Genomic DNA, 23858 nt, shown 5'->3' on the forward strand with positions numbered 1-23858 from the left:
GGAGTCTGTGTTAGCGTTAGGTTAAAAGGTCACTGAAGATCTATGAAGGAATCAGCTGAAGGGAAACAGGTTTTTTTATTAAGCAGAACTCGTTTATTTTCTTCTCCAGTTTTAATCAAGGGAATGGAAGGATTCAGTTAGAGGGATAGATTTAAGTATCTGTTTATTTTTTTATTATATATTTCACTAGTAATCATGTGTATTATCTAAAAGAGGCTGCTTGCGGTCAGGAAGTTAGTGTGGTGTATATGGTGGAGCATGCTGTTTTCTTTGGTTGTTGTTGTGTTTTCTGAAGAATTCATGAGTGAAAAAATGTAGTTGTGATTAAAAAATAAGTTGTGTTCATGAATGTCAAGCTCTCAAAGTCATGCGTGGGTTTGGCATGCTTTTTTGCTTTTTTTTTTTTTTTTTAGGAATGGCTGAAGGTGAGTGGCATGCATGGGCAAGAGGTGGAGGAAAGAAAAGAAATACTGTACCAATTGGCATGGGGCATCCAGCCCGTCCAGACCTGGCTGCCCTGGTTCCCCCTTTTCACCCTTAAATCCCCGGAAACCCTGTTTGCAAAGACGACCTGGGAGTGTTACTGGGAGAGAGGTGGGGTGACCCTTAACCCCTGGCGTCCGTCCACAGTGACGGAAAAACACAAGGACGAGCGGCCCTGTGAGCTTGCTGATACCACCATCCAGCCATATAGCTATGTAAACAAAGGGGGCCCACTTTAGCTAGAAACATGCCCGTTTACAGAGCCTAGGCTATGGATTAACACTGGATTTTGGTTTGCTGGAAGCCGGGTATCTATGTAGCCAACAGGGCGCTCATCCTTAGTTTGGGACGACTGCTCTACTATGCGGCTGGGAGAGCGATTTCCCGGGCTCACAGTTAGGACATACCAATGGGCAAGGTGCATCTAATCCAGGGGCACCCTGTTCGCCTTTCTCGCCCTTAGGCCCCTTTTTCCCCTTCTTTCCCTTCTCCCCCTGTGGATACAACAGTTTGGTCACATTAACATCACTGCTGAGGGTTTAACATTTGGGACAGCAATGCTATTAGGGAAAGGGAGTGATTAAGAAAAGGCAGGCGATGGCCCACAAAAGGAGAAGGAGAGACATTAAGTCAATGTTAGATAGGAGGGGATGTCAGACAGGACTCTGAAAACATTCCTCGGGACAGAAAAAGGGGAATATTACAGTACAGTGGGAAGGAGTAAAGAACAGAGCTGGTCGCCACAAAGGGGTGTCAAGGGCACAAAGGAGGAGAAAGAGTGTCAGGGAAAACACCTCCAGAAGGACAGAATTAAATCTACTACACACTGAAAACTTTCAAACTGTATCCCTTTATATATAGGTCATTCGATGCATGCATGCGTTAACAACAAAATACACAATAACAGTTTCAGAATCATCTGGATAACAAATGTTACCAACATGTGATTTAAAGGTGCACTATGCAGTATCAAGGGAGGGAGATTTGTTTACATTTGCATATCCTGCAGTTGGTTTAGAATAATATGTTCTCTACATGTTATGATTATGTTGAATAATTCTATCATCATAAATCAAAACTAAATTATTTTCAGGCACCTGGAAGCAAACATTAGACCTAACCTTCCTAACTAAAACTGTTGGTAGTTGTTGCCTAATCCCAAGAAGCAAAACTAGGATCATATCTGAGTTGGAAAATGGATGGTAAATACAGTATATAAATATAGATTTCTTTGTTTCTTTGTATACCAAGGAATGGGATACAGTTTTTCAAACATCTGAGACGTACAGGGATCACACTAGAAGGGTTAGTAATGTGGGGAAATACAGATTAGGTAGTGAAACCTATGTAAACTACTGTATACACAAGCGAGGGGGAGTTAGCAACAGGCTCAAGAACTCATGGAAGTCAAACGTTTTTAAGTGTATGTTCATGCATGGCAACAACAGAAATAAAACATGGGAACTTTTAAGACCCTGTTGTCAATGGACTTATCTGATCTCACATGTTGAAATATCTTATTTTTATTTTTTACTTGTGACTTGGAGAAATGAGATGAAAAATCATTTCAAAAGTGGAGAACAAAAAGCTGGATTGAGAGGATTGGCGATGATATTTTATGCAAAGACAATTTAATGGAGTGATCCTATAATTTAAGTAAATCTCTTGAGAAACTACAAATGCCTCAAAAAAGGATTTAAATTATCATGTTACCTTAATCTGGAAGAATAGAAGAAATTCATTACTTTTGTATTCAACATTTCGTTTCGCCTTACAGCTGTGCCACATCTAGTCAGTGAATCAAAATGAAGAGAAAAACTCAACTTTAAGATAAAAATCTAAGTAATGCCACTACATACAACACCTCTATATTTGCTGTCACTGTCCATTGACATCAGTCCTCTGTAATGTTAAGGGGGTTAACAAGCCATCATAGCCTTTCTACATCTATACCTTTTCTCCTGTTTCCCCAATGTCGCCTTTCTCTCCCCTTAAGCCCGGCGACCCCTGTGAAAGTACAACTCCACTTAAAGGCTATTTACCGTGCACAGACAACACAGGCCAGTCTTTGGCCTGATAAAGCTGAGGAAAACAATCAGAAGCTGGCAGAGTGTGAAAAAGTCAAATCGATTGAAGCCAAGAAAGTGGAGAGACGTGCAAGAAGAAGAAAGTTCTTACTGTGTTCTGTATTCAACGTTCATTCACATACTATTTGCCTTGTATATAAGGGAGTAACTCCCCTGAAACAATTGCAACATATGAAATATTTTTACATTATGAAAAATGTAGCTTAAGGCATTTTGACATAAAGTCTTTGTCACAAGCTTGAGTGGGGACACACTACTGATAAGCTGAAATAGCATTACGATTGGAGCACACATAATATACACAAAGTGTATCTGTACAGGTATATGATGAATATGAAGTGATACACCAACATGAATAATGTTGGACAATTGTAATGGATGATTTGTGTATGATTGTAGAATTTCTTTTCTCACTATTACTATACTGGAGGAAGCCATTCAGTTCAGGGACATAACTAATGCTGGTGGCTTTTTTGTCTCTCAACTGAGCTAATAAATTTAGTTTAGGAGACTTACATCCAAGCCTGGTGTTCCAGCAGCTCCCTGCAAAGAAGGAACAGTGGTTTAAGTATGTTTCATGAATCTGGTTGCAACATAAATGCATAAGTTCACACAGAGGTAATACCTAACTAGCTTTACTCAACACAAAGTAGATATCATTTTTCTTCAATATGATAATATCCTAATCCTACTTACAGGTAGTCCATAGGGTCCTCTAGGCCCTGGCTCGCCTTGCGTTCCTTTCTCACCCTGATACAAATAAATACAGTGTTGAAGGTACACTAAACATACAGCACACAGGCCCTTTACATGAAGCCAGTGCTTAATACAATTATTTCAAAAAAATTCATAAAAGTTCCAATGTTCATGCATCATCAGGCAGCTATAAGGTCAATATGGAATGTGGCTCTTACTATGTCCCCTTTCGGCCCAGCTGGCCCAGCTGGACCCACAGGCCCATCCGTGCCCTGCAAACAGGGGGGTTGTAATTATGAGTTGACATAATCATTGGACTATGGCAGGTATTTTCAAAATAAAGTAGATTTTTTTCCCCAAACAAATAACAGATAGAAATCAAATCATCAAAAATCATGTTGAACATCAGAATTTGATCAATGTTCACGTCTGGTTTGACCTACAACCAGCACACAGAGCTGCTGGTGCTACCACACATGCATTGCTTAAAAAAAGGACATTTTACAACACTGCTGACACAGTTAATGTATGAGTTTGTGTTAATGCTGAGTTAATGCGACACGGGACAAGACGAGAGCCTTGAAATGCCTTGAAAAATAGCAGCTTTCTGTATGGTCGCTATCCTGAAAACTAACTTCAGTGTGGCTGCCTTAACTCAACTCATGAGACCTAGCTAAGATGTAAAAGTCTGAAAACAAGCTTAGAAAACGTTAAGGTAGAGTCAGCTATTCTAGTGAAAGCTTTTTGTCAAATTCACTTTTTGCCAAAATCCGTGAACATCTCATCATGATCCGCTAGCAGAGTGAGCTGAAAATAATCCAGTGTAAATTCACAGCCTAGGCTCAGTAAACTGGGATGTAAACAAACATAGGGAGACGGGGGGGGGGGGGGGGGGGGGAGGGGGGGGGTTGGGCAACGGAGCCCGCAACTTGCCCGTTTACAGAGGCTGTGTATTAAGACTATATTTTTTTCAGCGCGCGCACACTGTACCAGATTGTTTCACCGAAATTCACTGATTTTGACAAAAAAAAGTATTATGACAATAAGCATTCTACAGAATCGCTGACTCCACCTTTACGTTTTTCAGAGCACAATGTAATACATTTGAATGGGGGTGATGTCGGGCAAAGATTTGAGTGTAAACAGGGACTGTGTGGAGGGTGAGGAGGGAGAAGAGTATAGGCATGAGTTGGGTAGTGAAGCCTCTTGGTCACATGACACTCACCCTAATTCCGGGCTTGCCGTCCAAGCCTGAGGCTCCCTGTGTGGTTATGGAGGTATGAGTGACATGAACAAGGCGGGATTAGTACCAGATGAACACTGTTATTAGGACAGGTTGATGGCAGGGTTTACAACAACTAAATTACAGTGGCCATTACAGGGACGTCGCAAAACAAATAGTCAGCATGGGCAAATGAAAATGAGCACAGGAAGTGGAAAAGGCCCTATGGACACGCACACACAAAACACACACAAAAACACACACACACACGCACTGATGCACAAACACACACTCAAACAAGAAAATCAGACAGGGCTTGAACAGAATTGAGAGATTTCTTTGGATGGCTGAGGGAAAAAAAGACAGGGCTTTGCGGTTGGGTGCACCACGGCTGTACTTACAGGGAGACCCAGAGGTCCACGGTCCCCTTTGTGTCCGGTTTCCCCTCGCATTCCCTTCACACCATGCAAACCAGGTTCCCCCTAAAAACAGACAGAGGAAAAAAGGGAAAGTGTAGTTGTCTTTTCAATGTTATAAAACAGTTTCACATTACACATACACCTGCTTCTCACTCGTACAGAGAGTAACGGTTAGATTGACTGACAAACAAAGGTTGTTTACACTGAAGTGGCTTTTATCGAGATTTACCTTCGGTCCGGAGAAACCATGGGGGCCCTGAAGACATGGACACATGGGAAAATATTAGTTTTTATAATCCATAATCTTTATTCCCCGTCTCAAACAAACAAAGTTATTTCCACCTCTTAGATACAGTACATTCTTATTCTCTTTTCTTTTTGCCCAAATGATGTTCTTATGTGATTATAGGAGAAATAGAGTTGACACATTTGAGTATTTATTTATGTAGTCGTAATGACTTTTTTTGCCAGTGATAATGAAGAATGCTTGTTGTCAAAATGTGTGCGCTGAAAAAAACAATCCAGTGTTAATACACAGCTTAGTAAACTGGTATGTAAAGATAGTGTATGTAAACAAATGGGCCAACCGTAGCTAGCAACATGCCCGCTTACAGTTAACAGCGCACACACAGTAAGGACAGATAGCAGATCATGAGTAGATAATCAGTGAGTTTGACAGAAAGTGATTTTGACGACAAGCCTTCTCAAGAATCATTGACTCCACTTTTATTACAGTATGAAAGGCAGACATATGATTATTTCCCTTCCTTCAGCCATTAAAGCTCTTCAAGAGAAAGCTGTGCTGTTTAAGAATAACCACAGTTGCTTGGACTTGTTCAAAGTGGAGTATAGTGCTGTGTTTGCCTTGTGTGCGTCATTGTGATGAATTTATCCGTGATCATAGTATGCTGTTGTGTGTGTTTTAGTCTCTGCAAAGAAAAGAATGGGAAGAGACCTGCGTGCACACGGGTTGTGCTAGTTCACTACAGGGAGGGGTAAGGTTTGGAGTGTTGACACATTATAAAACCACTCTTTACATTACGAGCAATCATCCAGAGTCAATAATACCATGGGAGTATGGTTATGAATGCCACGAAGATTTAAGGAAGTGTTGGGACATTCCAAACTCAAACTTTGCAGAGTGAAAATGCAAATCCCTCGTAATTTCTAACTTTGCCTACATCACAGAGCACCAGAGGGTTATTTGTAATGTAATGTGGAACACATATTGTAACAGACATAATCTATTTAAAGTAGTGCTACTTTCCTCTGTCAGCCCACGTTACAGTAGCAGTAGACTGTAGCGGGCGGAGCATATGAGTTTAGGCTTTGGCATTGTGCGCTAAATAACTTAATACCACATGCATTTAATGAAATGCATTATGCAAAATAGGTCAAAATGATGCGTGAATACTACGATTCCTGTGATTAGTGCAGATGGGGTTCACACCAGAGATGATCCGCTCCAGAATTCACTTGCATACAACCCGAGACCACCTCTTTCAAGCGGGCCAGAGTCTGGTACTGCGTTCAAACCAACCAAAATGAACCGTACCAAGGGTTTTAAAAGCTCCAGGATTGGTTTCAACCAGACTAAACAAAGTTGTTGTGAGCACGCCCAGAAACACTCACCATGGGTCCTGAGGGTCCATGGGGCCCCGGTGGCCCTGGAGTACCGCTTATCTGCAAATATCGAAAAATTTATATTTTATCACCAACCTGATTCATAATAATCACAATTGATTGTGTGAAGTGCAGAACTTTACAAAGGCTTGCAGTCATATGTACATTATGTCATATGTCTAGTCAGATCTTTGATTTGGGACTTACTGAAGGACCTTGAGGACCAGGTAGACCGGAATCTCCCTTGTCCCCCTTAACCCCGTTGACGCCCTAAGGGAGACAATGTAGATGATAAACAACAATTTTACAGACTTTTTGTTTTTGTCAGAAAATAGTTAGAATACGCTGTATGTGTGTACAGGTTCTTACAGGAAGACCGGGTAAACCAGTTGTTCCTTTGTCCCCAGAGGCTCCAGGCATTCCCATGTCTCCTTTGGAGCCTTTGTAGCCCTGTGATTGGAGGGCAAAACAAAATATTTATATAGGGAACAATGTTTTAAATATTTTACTCACTCACTGTAGATATTCATACGAGTGTATATAGCAATAAACACTAGGACGAAAAAAATTCTTGATTAGGTTGGCTTCTTTCTCTTCCTCATGTGATAGCCTTTAGTCTATATAAAAGGAATTTAGGTCAAAGGTGCTATGAGGAACTTTTTAACATTTCTGAAACATATTTCTCATAGTCTCATATTTCCTGACGATCGAGCATTACATGTAACAGCAAACGAGACCATCAGTGCAACAAATGCTATTTTTACATAGTTTTTCTTAATGCCTTTGCCTTTGGGTACTCACCCAGGAACAACAACTGGAGTAGTAAAAACACTACCGCTTTTGTCCAAAGGGGGTGCAAGAATGAACAAAAACTGATTGTTCCTCGGAGCACCTTTAAGGTATTCGTAAACCAATTCAACTAATCCATACATGAATTAATGGACTTACTCTTTCACCATCAAGGCCAGGGAGACCAGGCATACCACGATCCCCCTAAACAGAGGAGAAGATGACATGTTAAAATCCCCAGTTGAAACCGGTTTGATTTGGCAGCTGCCAGAGTTGGCCTGTCTCCATGTGAGATTTGCAAAGGATACTTTCAACATACTGTAGATAGTAAAAGCTCAAGCAGGGGCACGATAGAGATAGTTTACCTTCATACCCTGCGGTCCCATTGGCCCAGCCGGCCCAGGAGGACCCTGAAGAAAAAAAAGGAGATATATTTAGGTTTCTTCTTTAGTGAGGTAATATGCTTTTTGATTGGGGTTCATCAATTCCATATCAGCTTATGGTTTGAATACAGGGGAACTACATCTGGAGCTGACCATCACAATGAAATGACTTGCAAACAGCACAAAACGTGTTAGCAATCAGTTATGAACTATGACGCTCAACTTGAAACACACACACATGCCAAAGTCAAAGGACATGTTAGCTACAGCACATGAGGATCATCATTAACAGATGAGGGGAGGGGTTGCAAAACTGATTTGACTTTCTACACCATCCAGTTGGACTTAAACCATTGATTCAATTAGATTTAAACGTGAAATTAAATAATTTTTGGGAGATGGGAGATAATCGTACTGTGTATTCGCAATCAAAACCTCAGAACGAACAATCAATTTGATTATAATAAATTAGTGCTACTTTTCAAACACGACCCACATTGAGTAGTTTCTATTTTTTTGGGTAGACCTATGCCGTTTTTAAAAATTTGACACCCTTTCCACATTTAGCGTATGTAGCTTTTATACTAAGAGCTACACTAGGATGTGTGACCTAAACATGCACATTTCCTGACAAATTGACCAACATAATCCCAATGTAAGGTAGAGTTTTTCAAATGAATTTTCAGGTCAGTATGTGTATGGTAAACATGCAAATTATGTTGCTTCATCAGTTCTGGAATAAAAATGTGTCCCTTTCACATAGTGAGGCATAAGTTAATCCTTCATTTGTTTTTGCGACATTGCGCTTTATCCCAAAACTTAGTGAACAACATTTTTATTTCAGATTCATTAGGATTATGCACTGGAAAATAAAAAAAACATGCATTGCTACGTTTAGCTTTCTTAGCTAAAAATACTTTGCCGGTGGCCTTTAAAACTATATTTTGTTCACAGTTCCTGATCAAGACAGCGCCTGCAGATTGGGTAATAAAGCAGGAGTGAGTTAAAGGCTTTATCATATCCAGGGAGACAACCAGTGACTCTTCTATCATTGACCACAGAGAAGCACAAACACAGCGCTGCATAGGCATACTGTTTTATTTCACTGCTAAGCAAACATGTTGCTGGGTGAGCACAGCTACACAAAGCAGAGACCAGGGAGGGGATCGGGGTTGGGCCCATGCAAAGACAAGGATGAATCACTCGTGGAGACGACAGAATACACAGATCCTATTTACCGTTACTGTAATAGTGGTTATCTTCTGCAGTGGGCCAAAGGAGTGGAAATGGGGAGGAGACATGACATATAGGAAAGAAACCTTTGCGTCAGCACATGTCTAAACAGTTACAGCCTCAGAATGAGTTATTTATTCAAGAACATGTGATCCTTTTTCATATAGGGGCTATATAGGGCCTAAGCCTGCATAGGGGTCAATTGAAGGCTGAATATAGAAAAAGGAATTTTAAAATGTAAAACATTTCATTCAGATTAATTTGGCTTATAGTGTGAAAAGATTCTGGGTATCTATTTATAGACATCAACAACATATTTGATTGAAGGCAAATACTTAGCTGCCTATCCACAACACCTTCACCGTAAATATGAATGTAACTCAACAGAAACAGAGTTCAAATGCGACTATGGCATTGCAGACAGACGGTATCATTTATTCAATGATAAAAACAAGTTTCAAGTTTCACTGTATCATCTCCTTTTGTAGATTCTTAGCAACACAAATGATGTGAAATGAGCTGAGTTAGGTGTGTGGACTTGTCTGACCTGTAAAGCCTCCTGGATGTTTCCATTGTAGTCGATGATTTCAGTGGCTCCTTGGTCTCCTTTCTGCCCGGGGGGGCCCTGCAATATTTATAGACAAAAACATACATATGGCATCAGATAGAAAAACATATAACACCAATATCAGTGTGTGTGGACAAGGGCTAACGTTTTACTGCTGCCCCCTGGTGGTGATACATGTGTAGTTACACTTAAAGCGAATGCCAGAAGTGTGGCATGTCACTGGGAATTGACATTTTGACATCAGCATGCAACATAATGATATCATGCAGGACAAGGGAGAGTAGAGGTATTCAACTTAATTTTACTGGATTACCTTAGGGCCAACGGATCCCAAGTCTCCCTTATCTCCAAACTCCCCCTGAGAAGACAGGCAGACATGATCAACAGAATGCTGCTACTATTAGATTATTTTGGTGAACATAACTTCATATAACGACAAGACGCTTAATAGGCTTAACATTGTTAAATTATAGATATAATCTTGAAACTTTGCCAGTTGATTTCTTACATTGAAACATTTATGTTTTTCTCGTAACAGTTTTTTTCTGAAATGTTTGAATACATTTGCAAATATGGCAATGTCTTACTAGTTATGCATCAATTTGCAACCAAAAATCTAAATGTTGGATAAAGCCAGAGTTCAAATCTTTATTTCATATTCACATAGTATTAGAGTCCAACTTTTTTACGGAACAGTTTTTGGATAAAGCCTTTTGTCATTTTATAAATCAAAAAAAATGCTATGTATGTACAGGTCTTACACATGCATTTTCAGGATGTTTTTAAAACTCAAATGTATCATAAATCAGAATTGAGTATTGAAAAAAAAATGGCCGTTTAAGATGGTTGTATAGGAGAAATATACAGATGCAAACAGATATGGTTGGGTCAAATACACACCTACATTGTGGACCTTTATTTACAACAGTATGAAAGACGAAATGTTATGGAAGCTGGTTATCCTAAAAATCGCAAAATTGCTTCTGCTTGAAAAAAATTATGTTTGCATGCCATGTCTCGCTTTGAAATGCACCTGCAAAATCTAATTGAAGGCTAAGCTAATTGGGACGGTGTGGTCACCTTAAGTTAAAGAAAACAGAAAACACACTCACCTTTGACCCTTTAGGACCAGGTGTACCCGCCTCTCCTTCAGAACCCTGCAATAAGTTTAAAAAAACAAAAATGATAAAAAAGAGTTAAGCGCTTGAGATATAAACACAAAATTGAATACCATAAAATAAACTCTCTTTATGAGTTCCATCCAATCTCATCATGAAACCACAATGCATTTAAAGTGCATATTTCACAAAGGAAATATCATCGTCCTCTCATACTCCTCCTCCCCCAGAGAGCAAACACACTCTCAGCTGCAGCTAAAATAACCCGCTTTCAATGTGCCATGACTGCCACGCAATGCACAGACTGTTTATTTGGACTCTGGCATTGATCACGCAGGGGGCCTTCACTTTGGGGCTTTCTAATAGGATGCCAAAGTGATCTGCGGGTCGCTTGAGTTTAGAGTGGAGCTTAAGCTACCTGCTGGGTCCCTGCCAGACATAAACAATGGTAAACTCATTTAGACTTGGTTTACTCTGAGCGGACTCCGGGGGGAAAAAGCCTTGAACTTATTACAGGCTATAATGGTTTAGCCAGATCTCTTTTGTTAACATGAGTGAATATAATGAATCCATGCTATGGGAATGTATTGTGCTGCTTTTTTTTCCTAATTTAAACTCCAGGGAATGTATAGCGTGTGTGCGTGTGTGTGTGTGTGTGTGTATGTGTATGTGTATGTGTGTGCTTCCATTTCAAGGCTCTAGGTGGCAGCAAACATCTTTGTGTTACACGGATGGAAAGGCAGTCGTGAACAAGTAGGATGCTGTTAAAGCCCCTGTAAACCCAAATCCATAAAATCCTCCTGACTATGTCATTCAGGGAGTTAGTTGCATGATAGTAGGCATCTGAAAAGAGTTGTGCATGTTTATCATTCCAAATTAAAGATGTTATGGAGTATGTCATTTAAGTTTGATGAACTTTACAGAAATGTGGTTTAGATGAGGCGGGCTGTGCTATGGTTCTTATGACACAATAAGTATGTTGAACCAACTAAGGCAGTTCTCTGCACGAAACTCTTTAACAATGTTGAAGAGTTGCAATGGAGACTCTTTGATACGGCCACGCCCACACAGTCCTGTCATAGTAATAAATCTTTTTATTTTTTAAACTAAGTTTTAAATGATTTATGAGCATTTATTTTCAATCTGGTTTTTGTGGAAGCTTATTAAGCCACCCAACTTTAATATCATATATTGATTTTTTTGATTTTACAATTTTTAAACCAGGCTTCTAGAGGCCTTACGTTTTTTATTTTCTTCACATCATTTTTGTCATTTCTTTGTCCTTGTGTATGACTAACCTTAGGTCCAACTATTCCGATCTCTCCTTTGTCACCTTTTCCTGGTGGGCCGTGGTCGCCTCTCTCACCCTGTAAGTGAAAGAACAAATTGCTCACACATGAATCTGAGTTACCGCTGTTCTCCTGAGGGGGAAAAAAAAGTGTCTTGGAGAAGAAGTGCTGATCAAGGCTCAGCTCCTTCTTCTATAGTCAGCAGTAGAGCCGTCATGCATTATCTGAACATCAATGCATGAACTGCATATCCCTTTAATGTGATACAGCATTGACAACACAGAGGAATCTACTACGACAGTTCCCCACCCTCCTAGTGCGTTTGCTGACTCGACAGGTTTGCGTGGTGAATCCTAGATATTTGTGCTGAGTTTGCCCAAGTGGTGGTCTGCTTTCTGGTGGATCATGACCTCCGATGAAGGGAAATGTTGTTTTTATTTGTGACGAGCCTAAAAGGTAAAGCCGTCTTTGTCATTAAAGGTGGGGGGTCAGCGATTCTAGAGAGTGCTTGTTGTCAAAATCACTTTTTGTCAAAAACAGTGAATCACAACAGTATGGACAGGTAGCGGATCGGGAGGATATATTCACTGATTTGACAAGAAGTGATATTGACAATAGACGTTTTCCAAAATCGCTGACTCCACCTTGAAGTTGAATATGTAATGAGAAATGCAATTTTTTTTCAGAACTGTGTGCATGCTCCCTCTCAATGAGAAGTGACATATGGGAGCCAATAGAGGAAGGTGTGGTATAACTGGAAGCCCACACTCTCTATTACGTATGCTTATACTTTAAACCGAATGGGACACAACCATTATTCAGAAGTGCTGAACCAATTAGGCTTTGGTTTTCTCTTCAAATAGCTACTCTCTAATGATGACTTTATTGCACCGGTGTGAAAATAAACCTGCAGACACTTAGTTTGAAAAATGTTTCAGATAACTACAGCAGTACCCCCCCTTGAAAAGTTAGATAGAGCCCCTTGTTGATTTAAACCTTTAAAGGTGGAGTCAGCAATTCCAGACAATGCTTGTTGACCTACTCACTTTTTGTCATAATCAGTGAATATCACCTCATGATCCGCTACCTGTACATACTGTTTATGCACTGAAAGAAAAAACTGGTGTTAATACGCAGCCTAGGCTTTGTAAACAGGTATGTAAACAAAGGGGGCCTATCGTAGCTAGCAACATGCCCCTTTACAGAGCCCAGGCTGTGCAGTAACACTGGATTTGTCTGATTTGTCAGCTCACACACAGTACGTACAAATAAGCTGATCGTGAAAATATTCACTGATTGTGACAACAAGTGTTCTCCAGAAGGGCTGACCCCACCTTTAAAGCAGCAGGGAGACACCAGAGTACAATACAAGACTAAATGTGTCTTGATTATTAAATGAACTGCAAACAGCTTGGCACAAGAGCACAAAGCGGACATTAATTGTCGTGTGTCTGGATCATCACTGCTGGCTCCACGGTGTGATAATGTCAAGACTCACAGGGAGTGTTGAGGATTAGCTCATTCTGGCCACTTCCAAGTGACATTTTTGAAGCAACGGAGGCTTAATCACCACGCTAAAGGGATAATACTGGATAACGAGACAATAAACTCCAGAGGAATTAGTGATTCCAATAACAATGGCAGCGACAGGATGTATTAAAGCTTAGTCAAAGCTGAAGTGAATTATGCTCCTTGTCACTGCTCTCTGCAGAAGAAATACCTCACTAACATTGTGACCATATTGAGATGTCCCCCCACCTTAGTTCCTGGGAGACCTGGTAGCCCTGGCTCTCCCTGGGGGCCGAGGTATCCAGGCTCACCCTAAAGAGAGAAAAAAAAACACACACACACAGAAGATGCATTGGCAAATATATTCAAGACGACAGGCATGCACTCACTGCTCGCACGCACGCACACAAATACACACACACACACACACACACACACACTTAGGGACACCTACTGTACATAAATCACAGACAAAGACAAGAATGATAAATGGCTCGTTAATTTATCCCCTGGTGTCACATATATTAACGACTCCGTCTTATGAGCCTTAATATATGTGAGGATAGACCTTGTTAGAAACTCATCAGGGCACACACACAAGTGTTTGAAGAGTGAGCAAACATCAACTTCACCACTCACGAAAGAGGCTTTAACGTTTTTTTAGCATTTGCACTTTCACTAATGAGCGTCCAGTGAAGCTTTATTTGATTCTATTTGCATTGCATTTGATTGTGGGATAACTTTAATGGGAATATATTACTTCGCCATCTGAGACCAGAGTTCCTAACCTACAGTGGTTAAGGCGTTTTGGAAGCCCTTGGTGAGGTAACGGACACTTGCTTTTTTCAAACTTTGAAACATTGGAATAGGATAAAACAGCCAAGAAAGGCGGAGCAGAACAAAAGTGCAAGCCCAGCTCAGAATGGGTGAGTGCTATGTTAGCAGAAATATTGTTAGAATCCATCAAGCATTCAGGCCCTCTTAAGTAAAAACAGGAGTGTATAAAATGTAAAATGAAAGGGATTTTTTTACAAGGCCAGCACATTACGAGCACACGCAGGAAAGAGAACAACAAAATACCAAAGCAGCAACCAGCGTCATCTCATCATGCCCGTGTGAGCATTCCTTGCATTCACGTGCTATATTTTCTGGCTAATGATCCATTGAGGGTGGGGTTGCCATTCTTTAAACATAAACATGGCAGTGAATTATCCTTCGTCTTTTGAGTAATTTAGGTTCACCATCGGCCGCTGTTTTTCTTTATGATACCAAACCAATAAAAGCCGGGTTTGATCAATTCTAAACAATCAAATAAATATCAAATCTCCTCTCCTTAACGAGCTGTCTTGTTCTTTTGACACATATTTGCACGGAGTCTCTAGATGCCACTTCCAGGGAATATATAGACTTGTGAAGTTGTTGCCAGGGGACGTTGTGTTCCAAATCATTCATTCATGCCCCTCTCTTGCTACTTTCCACAAACCTTAATGAGATAGTTTTTCTTGCTGGCTTCTGGCATGTTCAGATCAAAAGCATTGACTATTTTGGCCATGTCAGTTTTTTTTGCCTCTGAGCTCCATTTGCTTTTCTGGGCACTGAATCTATATAGGTATTACTGGGGCCTCTGTGTCACTCAAGTAGATGGAAGCAGGTACAAACCCCACACACAGGCAGGAAGAGCAATATTATGAGACCTCAACGTGTCATGCACAGTGGTGGACGGTAACCAAGTGAATTGACTGGAGTACTGAACTCATGTACATTTTTATGAGTACTTTTCTTGAGTATCTGCTTTTTTGTAAACTTCACAGACTTTCACTCCACTACATTTCAAAGACACAAATTGGACTTTTGTCTTGTTGGAAACCGAGTCCACTTAAATCGTTTTCCTTATATCTAGCAGAAGTCTACACTTTGCACTTTTGAATCCTCAAAAGGTGCCAGGAGGAACTTAAATATTTCTGAAACTGTCTCATTTTTCCTCCGATGATCATAAATTACGTTATATAACAGTAAACGAGACCATCAGTGCAAATAATGCTATTTTTCTATAGTTTTCCTTAATGCCTTTGTCATGGGTACGTTCACCCAGGAACAACAGCTGGCGAAGTAAAAACACTTCCACTCTTGTCCAAAGGGGTTGCAAGAATGAACACAAACTGAAAGTTCCTCGGAGCACCTTTAAGCATCTTTAATAGCAAATACTCTGGCACTTTAACTTGAGTAAAAATTTGACTGGGTAACTTTCACTTGTAGTGGAGTAATATTTGACCATGAGTATCTATACTTTGACTTTAGCACTGGGGTTGAGTACTTTGTCCACCACTGGTCATACGTGAGGTGTGGTGATGATGGGTGGATGGACACGGACAACACCGGGGTTGGACAATGGAGGGGGGGGATGACTGTACATAAAAACAGCAAATAATTTACCTTTATCCCTGGGAGTCCAGGCAGCCCTGGAAGTCCTGGCTCTCCCTACACAGGAAAAGTGTGACGTTACATTACAGCCAAGGCAAGCTAAGCCCAGTCAAGCCCCAATTGTAAAAGGCTCTTTAGGGGGTTCTATTAGCTCCACACTTTTTTTATTTGCTATTTGTGTTTTCTCTGGCTATGTCAAGTTGCTGTAATTCAGAAAAGTGGGACTGCTGTTCATGATAAGTGTACATTCACTGTCATTTTTGCCTTGCGGTAAAGCGCTAGCAAGAAGTTACAACACATGCACTTTCATCCAAAAATCATGCAGCCGTGGCTTGACTGACAGCGTGATTAGTGATTGTTATAACACGACGCTTCACAAAAGAGCAGTATAGGGTTTGATTCTTTTAGGATTTTATTGGTTTGGACAGGTGTGAAAAGCTCTGGTTACTGGGAGGAAAAAAGTGTCAAGATACTTTGAATTAAAGTGAAGCAAAGAAAGCTTGTTTGAGAGAGCTGCCTATGGCTAACAGTAGTTCTAAGATATTGGGCCGTGCTGGAAGTAGTGGAGGGATGGCCTGTTTCTCTGTTACCAAGGTCGGGTCATTGTCGAAGTTGAGAAGCCCAGACTACTGTTACGTGTTAAGTTTGAAGTTTGAGTATCGCATTGCGTCATTTCATTCAACTGTGGTTTAAAGCAGAGGTCAAGTCCCTTGTGATGCCTCTGCACGACTTTTAAAACAAAATGTCTCACTGGATAATTTAACGCTCTATTAAGACCATTGTATTTATGGCAAATGAAAGATGATTAGCGCTGCATGAGTGATCAATTGTAATAGGACACAGGGGATCAGACACAGGGCTGTAAAGGTCCATTGTGGCTAATGAAAGCATTGTAAAACTAATGAATACATGTATTTTTTCTTGAGGATTGCTAGTCTGCTACTTGACCAACACTTGAATTCCAACCGCTGGAAATATTCAATAGGGAACAACAACTCAATCTCGTGGTCGTTTTTTGAGTTTGATGTGGGAAATACAGTTTGAAAGTGTGTCAAGCAGAATGACTGTAAAATGAGAGATAAGATTAAGCAGTCGAACAGAAATGTGTTAGGACACGAGTGATGTCTTTGCAACACAGCAGTAAAAATGAAAAAAAAAGACATTTGCTAAAAGCCCTTCTGTCCAAACAGAGAAAGGAGAATTGGAAATGAATGGGGTGCAGCACTTGGGATTAAAAAGTGTAATTAAATGGAGGCACTGGTGCAATCTCTGCAGCATGTCTGGTCTAGGGACAAGTAATGACTTCTATTTTGCAGGGAAGTATAGCTCCTCTTCTCCTGCATACTTTCTTAAAATTAGTTTCTCATTAGCATGTGTTTTCTTAAGCGATATTCTTCCGATTTCCTTTGTTGGCATGTAGAGTGTGCCTTAACAGTTACTCCAGAACACAAACTCATACCATACCCCCAACAAGCATTGCTTAAACAACCAAAAAATGTCGACTGTTGCAATGCTAAGTTATGTGGTGACCCGGGGGTTTTAGACTCACAATAAAATGAAGCAAAAAAAAAACATCCAAATGATTTAGTACATCCAGAGAGGTGTAAGTATCATCCCTGGGACCTTAACACTGTATGGGCCAAAACCAGTATCAAGCCAAAGTAAATGTAAAAGGAGTCAGACCACTGTGATGTACCAAAGCCCCCCCCCCCCCCCCCCATGTATAACCATCCTTAATACTCTATAAACCGTGAGGCTGGACTGAGTTTGGAATGCACACAGCTTCACAATTTTACATTCAAATGTGTTTAGATGTAATTACAGTGATGCAAAAATAAAGAAATAATGTTCAGCCAGATATTGAATGATGAGAACTGTCTGTTCTCCACATAACTGACTATTGTATTCTGTATTGTTTCTTATCAATGCAGTAACCATTATCAACATTGACAAAGACTATATAATCAATAATATAGCATGTAGTTATGGCTAGTCCACATGACTACCTGTACTATCAACACTGCTACATCTATTTTATTTCTATTCATGTAGGCCTACTACTATCCATCTACTGTGTATCAAAGGGAAATGTGAATCAACTTGCAGTTATTACCTTGTATCCGCCTCGTCCAGGCTCTCCGGGTTCGCCCTGAAATACATGCAAATTGTTTTTTCATTTTTTCTCCGCCAACAACTTCATTTCTAGATTGGGTTGCATTAGCTATTTGTAAATCCATAACTACATTTGTATTCAAGTCCTTCCTTAGTTCTTAGAACTACTATGTAGTTTCAGTCATTATAAAGCTAACATTAGCTAGCCTCACTGATGTTATTTGCTCATTTAGGATAATGTTATATTGGATGTGTGTGTACCATATATATATATAACTCTATTACAGATGGGTCATATATTAGAAAGCCAATATTAGTTATTAGCTGATATGAGCTTTGCCGTTAGTTTAGTTAGCTTGGTTACAGCAATAGTTAAACCTGGAGTATACTTTGTATAAGACTGTTGTAGAAACTAATCTAGTCTGGGTAAGAAATAAGTTAGTTTGGCGCAAACCTGTTTTTATTTAGTGACACATACATGTCTACTAAGTGAGTTTGAACTTACAGACAGCTGCTGCAACTGATGGAGGATCAAGAAGCAGACATTGAGAAGTGAAAGCCCTTGATTGTAAGCTAAGCCCTTACCTTGATGCCTGCCGCAGATGAGCCAGAATCTCCCTAAAAGGAGAGGGCAACAAACAAATATTACAAAAAATGCACAACACAGAAAAACGGTTCAGAAGTGACAGAGGTTATTACAAAGTTGATGGGGCTTTCTGTAGGAAACAAGAATAAACATTACGTTGCAATTGCGGCTACAATAATATGAAAGAAGAACATTTTTTACTGAACTATGCAGGAAAAATCATTTTCGTAAGTGCTGCGTTTACTTTTGTAAAGTTGTCCGGGGCAAAATTGGTTGAAAATCCAATTAGAAAAAAGATTGACTAATGCACCTCTTCAATAGGCTTATGTTTGAGGAAGCATTTTTGTTACTACAGCACTGGGAATCAGTGAGTTGTTTGCCCACTGTCAGAGCAGCTGTGTGCACCGGTGACGACATGAAATCACACACGATATATAGACGAAACATTATAGGAGGAAAGGGGATTGACATATGCTGCACTGACTGCAACAATTTCAACCATCTTTTTTCATTGAATCTCATCAGGTAGCAATACTGAACCAAAAGGAAACAGAGCTGCTTATATCAAATTTTTCCAGCAATGTCATCCAGAATCCAATGCCCTTTCCCTTTGCACTGCACTGCAATACATTACTGCAGTGTACAGTAAAAACATACATAAAACAAGGGGCCAATAAGCGTAATTATGGGCGGTTGGTGGGGAAAAGCGAGACTGGATCTTTAGCTCTGGTGTGCACTCTGTGGTTTAGTTACACATACGCCTTGCACTCAGAAGTCGCTTAAAGGAATGCCTTCTCGGCCTCAGCTTTTTATGGTAGTCATTATGATGCATAGCACACAAGGCACGTTTAATTGAGGCTTTTTTTCCCCACAGACAATAAACTTGTGTTACTGTTTACAGCTGGCCTTTGTTGCATGGTGAAGAGTGCCTCTATCCCAATCATAAAACTTATCGTTCCAATATTTTTATATGAGCATTTTCTCCTCGTCTCTTTCTCATGTATTTTTATGGAGAGCACAGTACAGTACACATCTAAAGAGGATGGACGTTTTACAGCCAGCCGTGTAAACAGGCTCCTTGTATTACATTTGTAGAAGGCCGAATGAAAAAAAGGGCTTTTCATATGATTTGACATGATCAAGTAAAAATATGTTTGGTGAAATACTTCAGAAACAAGAAGGATGTAATGTTGCGGTTGACCTTAACAAATTATAATAAAACAGGGGAAACTTTAAACACACACCAACCGCCTGTTATTCTGGCTTTTCGTTTGTGTCTCGATTGAATGATTGTTTCAACAAAACAAACTTCAAAGTCAGAGCTGGTTTACACCTGTTGCGTATTGGCAGGGAATTGATATGCAAGAATGCCTCACATCTGAACCTAATTGTTACATCTCACAATAAAAAATAAACTATAAAAGACCTCACCTTATTAAGCTCATAATAAGCTATATATAAGCATAGGTAACCTTTTCCCCCATTATCAACCTCAGCGGGATGACACCATCGGGAGCTAACATTGACTCACTTTCAATCAAAAAACGCCCCCATGACCCCATGTGAAAACAGGAGGATGCTAAACAAGCAATTAGCACTTCACTCCCTGCTGCTGACACTGGATAACCCCATTGACGTTTTTCTGTCACGCATAGCGCAAGTGACAGTGGGCCTACGAACCGAGTGGGAGCTTTCACAAGTTCACAAATGAAGAACTACGAGATGGAAAAAGTGGTGGGAGTTGGGAGGTGAGCTGAGGTGTGGCACAAGAGTGCTGAAACGTCCCAATAGGGCCAATTATACCCTGGTGAGGGCTACAGCCTGTGATTTTTTTCACCACAGAGCAGCTCAGGACGAGAGTCTGTCACCACGGCTACACTTCATAATAGGCGGCCTAGAACTGTGTCGCTGCATATCGCCACTTAAAGATAATAACGTGAAAATCCTGTAATGTACGCTCTTGATGTTGAGAGCGAATGAGATGTAGAGGAATTAATCAGCGAGTAAAGAAAGCCCAGACATAGTTGCGACAAATGTAACCACTAAATGTCACCACAGCCTTTCTAAACACAACTGCTTTCTTCATATTACGGCCATTAGCAGGGATGACCAAACTCAGCGGCCTCACAAAGCTAGAATACATGTGAGGCAACACAGATTATGATTGGCTCCCAGGGCATGCAGAGAAAGGGGGCTTTGCTGCCAACAGCTGAAATAGGGCCAGTTCACAAGAGCTCGGACCGGATCTCGGGATTCAAAAAAAATTATACCAACCACTGTGCCACACCGGCCAGAGCCAAGCGCTCACATCCTGGAAGTTCTCAAAACCCCAAATCAAGGCTGTGCTCCAGTCTATTTATTTATTTAATTTATTATATTTTTATAGAAGAATTTTTCCTATCTCCGAGGTTTTGAATTTTGAGTCACAGTTAATTTCACAGCTAGTTAAATACTTAGGCGGAATGCATTAGAGGTAAATGGTTTAGAACTAACGCTTTTAACTGCGGTAATGATTTGTTTTAAATGAGGCCAGAGATGGACATGCAGAGGGGCTGCTGGAAACATTTCTCTGCACTGTTGATGATGGATTATTGAAAGCCCAGCAGGTAATGTGTTAGATAAATGTATACTTTATAAAGAGTGGTGGGAAAGTAGTAAAAGGACACATGCCATCAGATACTGCGCTTGTGCAATGTTTAAATACATGTTACATTTACCCAGCCCATGTTTTTGTTGTGTGTGTGTGTGTGTGTGTGCCAATTAGTTACAGACAGTTTTATTGAACACAACTTTATGAAGCAAAATGCAACATGTGAGCACATTACAAACTTAAAGTAAGTGTTACAGATGTTGACTCAGGGCCTCAAACGATTATGTAATGCAGGACTTTATAGTGTATAGTGTAATTAAGTGGTGCATATTCTCAAAGATTCTCTTCGGCTAGCTAATTAACACGTTATGTCTTGTTTGTCCAACCCGCAATAAACAGTTGTGGCTGTTTCTCCGGAGTGCCAGACTATTTCCTGGCCGGGGTCTAGTAGCTAGGCAACTGGCGACTGGTGCGGGCCAAGGAATATTTGGGAACATAACCACCCGTAAAAAGGCCAGTTGTCATTTTTTACTGTGCGGTTTTGGTAGAGATTAAACAAAAAAAGATATTAGGGAGTTGATAAATGATCTTCTGGGTAGGGTACATTTTGTTAACATTGGATGGTGCTTACTTGGAGTTTTTCCTGTTTATAGTCCTTAAGCTAAGCTAACTTGCTATTCACTCAGCGCTTTACCATATGGTCATGACAGCAGTGTCAATCTTCTCATCTAACTCTTGGCGAGAAATCGAATAAACGTATTTCTAAAAATTATGAATGCTGCCTTTTAACAATACAATTAATCAAATAGCATGTAGCAAGTAATTGTACAACACTGAACTTTGGGTACTGTTTATGAGCAAAAAGTAGTTACATACTTCGTTACATTTTGATAATACAGTTGTACATCTATGTACATCCTGAATTCAGGCCTTTTACAATGGTATGTTACTGAATTAAAGTACTTCCACCAGTGACTAGTTTAGATCTTCTCTCATCTAAGGCCATCAACTTTATACTTTTAAAATGCATGATCTAGAGAGAAACAAATTGTCTTCCCTCGAGAAGCAAAGGAAAGATGTGCACTTAAACGTGTGTCCAAGAGCGTGCGTGCATGTAACCGAGTGTATCCCTTCCTGTCATTTACTCTCTTTCACACTGGGCAGATCCCCCGCCGTCAAAACAATCTCTGCCTTTGTCTCATCCAGAGCTTGGCCCCGGCCCCTGTGCGCTCCCTGAGGGTCTCTCTGGCTCGCCATACACAAGCTTTCACTGGCTCACCTCTCACCCCGCGTTACCACATTTATCGCGCTGTGTATTGTTAACTTTGGCATCTCCCACATGGCAAGACCTAAGATGCTCGCTAGTTTTCTTCTCTAGCTGAATTTTTCTTTTAAAATGACTTTCACTGTAATATCTATCAACCCTCGGTGTGTCCGACATATGTTCAACTCATCTGTGCATTGGGTAAGATCTTGATTGAAAAAACAATTGATCCCTGCCATGTGTGCACCATGTTAAAAAAAGAACACACACTTTTTTTTTTTACATCCGGACATTGACAATCTGACAAGGATGAGGTAATCCTATTCATCCTATAATGAAAAAGTCCTCACCATGTCCAGGTCTTTGAACGCTACCTTCCCGTCTCTTTTTATTGCAAAACACATCAATTTTGCTCTTGAGGAATGACTGGCAGGTGACTGGCTAACAGAAGTCTGAATTCCCATGGTGCTCAATTCCATTTCCATCAGCCAAATTTTTCTCTTTTTTTTTTACTACATTAAGGTAGACCAGATGAAAGCGTTGCCCGCGACTGCAAAAAGTTTTATCGCCCCTCCACTCTCCCTTTTGTTCGCTCATTTTCCACATTTGATATCCTGCATCTGTTTCCCTCAAACGGTGTCTTTCTTGGCAGCGGCGTTTCGGCAGTCTTTTAAAAAGCAGAGCACCCATAAAGTGAGAAGTTATCAAAGTTGTCCTCTGCTCAACGGCAATAAATTGGCTGCGACATTTTAAGTGTGGCTGCTTCTACTCAGATGCTGCTCTGATCAGCTACATTTTGTTTTGATACCTGACTCTGTATTTCTAGCAAAATAGCAGTAATCTCCAGTGAATATTAAAAAAAATAAAAAACTGTATTTTGTGTCTGCTGTCTGTTCTTTAGCAACTGTGTTACCATTTTTTTCTGGCGACGTTGGGGAAGAATCTCTTTATCCTTTCCCAGAAGTGTGAGCAATGTTTGCTTTGGCTGACACACAGCTGAATTGACATTTTTCCGCAGAGAATCGTTGAAGAATCATTCCAATCCATAATTGTTTTGTTTCTGAAATGCTCTACAACAAGTTTGAAGGCTAAAGGAGGCCCACGTTTTGTCATGAGGGGTCGTCCAATACAAATAAGCTTGCGTCCCATTTTCACAAGCGCTGCTTTTTACAAAACAATGACAGCAAACGCATTGTGACAAGTCCTGGATATGGGATGCACAATTGGGCCTCTGGATATCATGAGATCATGTGTAGGCTACTAACACCAAAACAAAATAACTTTTTTCCAGAACACAAAAGCTTTTTGGACATATCCGTGAATCTATTACTGTCGCAAAGTCTGAACAAATCCGCCCAGCTGAGCTCCACTTTGCCTTTTTTCGTTGGAAACGGAATCCCGACTTGACAAGCTGTCTTGATGATAAATGGTCCCAAATTAATGCAGGAGCCATCCAACCACAAAAC

General features: G+C 40.4%; 1 protein-coding gene across 1 annotated transcript in view; it reads right to left on the reverse strand.

Annotated features, from left to right (window-relative positions):
• Nucleotides 1–23858, reverse strand: part of col25a1 (collagen type XXV alpha 1 chain) — a gene marked incomplete at its 3' end in the record, with an annotated part of 147445 nt that overhangs the window by 1138 nt on the left and 122449 nt on the right. The window contains exons 15-35 of the mRNA XM_080052367.1: nucleotides 18538–18570; nucleotides 17954–17989; nucleotides 15853–15897; nucleotides 13669–13731; nucleotides 11920–11988; nucleotides 10616–10660; nucleotides 9817–9861; nucleotides 9483–9560; nucleotides 8941–8964; nucleotides 7685–7729; nucleotides 7479–7523; nucleotides 6900–6980; nucleotides 6738–6800; nucleotides 6540–6590; nucleotides 5137–5163; nucleotides 4890–4970; nucleotides 4492–4527; nucleotides 3485–3538; nucleotides 3267–3320; nucleotides 3087–3113; nucleotides 891–977 (exon numbers count right to left, since the gene is read on the reverse strand). Coding sequence (XP_079908493.1) covers nucleotides 891–977; nucleotides 3087–3113; nucleotides 3267–3320; nucleotides 3485–3538; nucleotides 4492–4527; nucleotides 4890–4970; nucleotides 5137–5163; nucleotides 6540–6590; nucleotides 6738–6800; nucleotides 6900–6980; nucleotides 7479–7523; nucleotides 7685–7729; nucleotides 8941–8964; nucleotides 9483–9560; nucleotides 9817–9861; nucleotides 10616–10660; nucleotides 11920–11988; nucleotides 13669–13731; nucleotides 15853–15897; nucleotides 17954–17989; nucleotides 18538–18570 — 1089 coding nt within the window. The remainder of the gene's footprint in view (nucleotides 1–890; nucleotides 978–3086; nucleotides 3114–3266; nucleotides 3321–3484; nucleotides 3539–4491; nucleotides 4528–4889; nucleotides 4971–5136; nucleotides 5164–6539; nucleotides 6591–6737; nucleotides 6801–6899; nucleotides 6981–7478; nucleotides 7524–7684; nucleotides 7730–8940; nucleotides 8965–9482; nucleotides 9561–9816; nucleotides 9862–10615; nucleotides 10661–11919; nucleotides 11989–13668; nucleotides 13732–15852; nucleotides 15898–17953; nucleotides 17990–18537; nucleotides 18571–23858) is intronic.

The sequence above is a fragment of the Ammodytes marinus genome, assembly GCF_949987685.1.
Source record: "Ammodytes marinus genome assembly, chromosome: 23".
Taxonomy (NCBI): domain Eukaryota; kingdom Metazoa; phylum Chordata; class Actinopteri; order Uranoscopiformes; family Ammodytidae; genus Ammodytes; species Ammodytes marinus.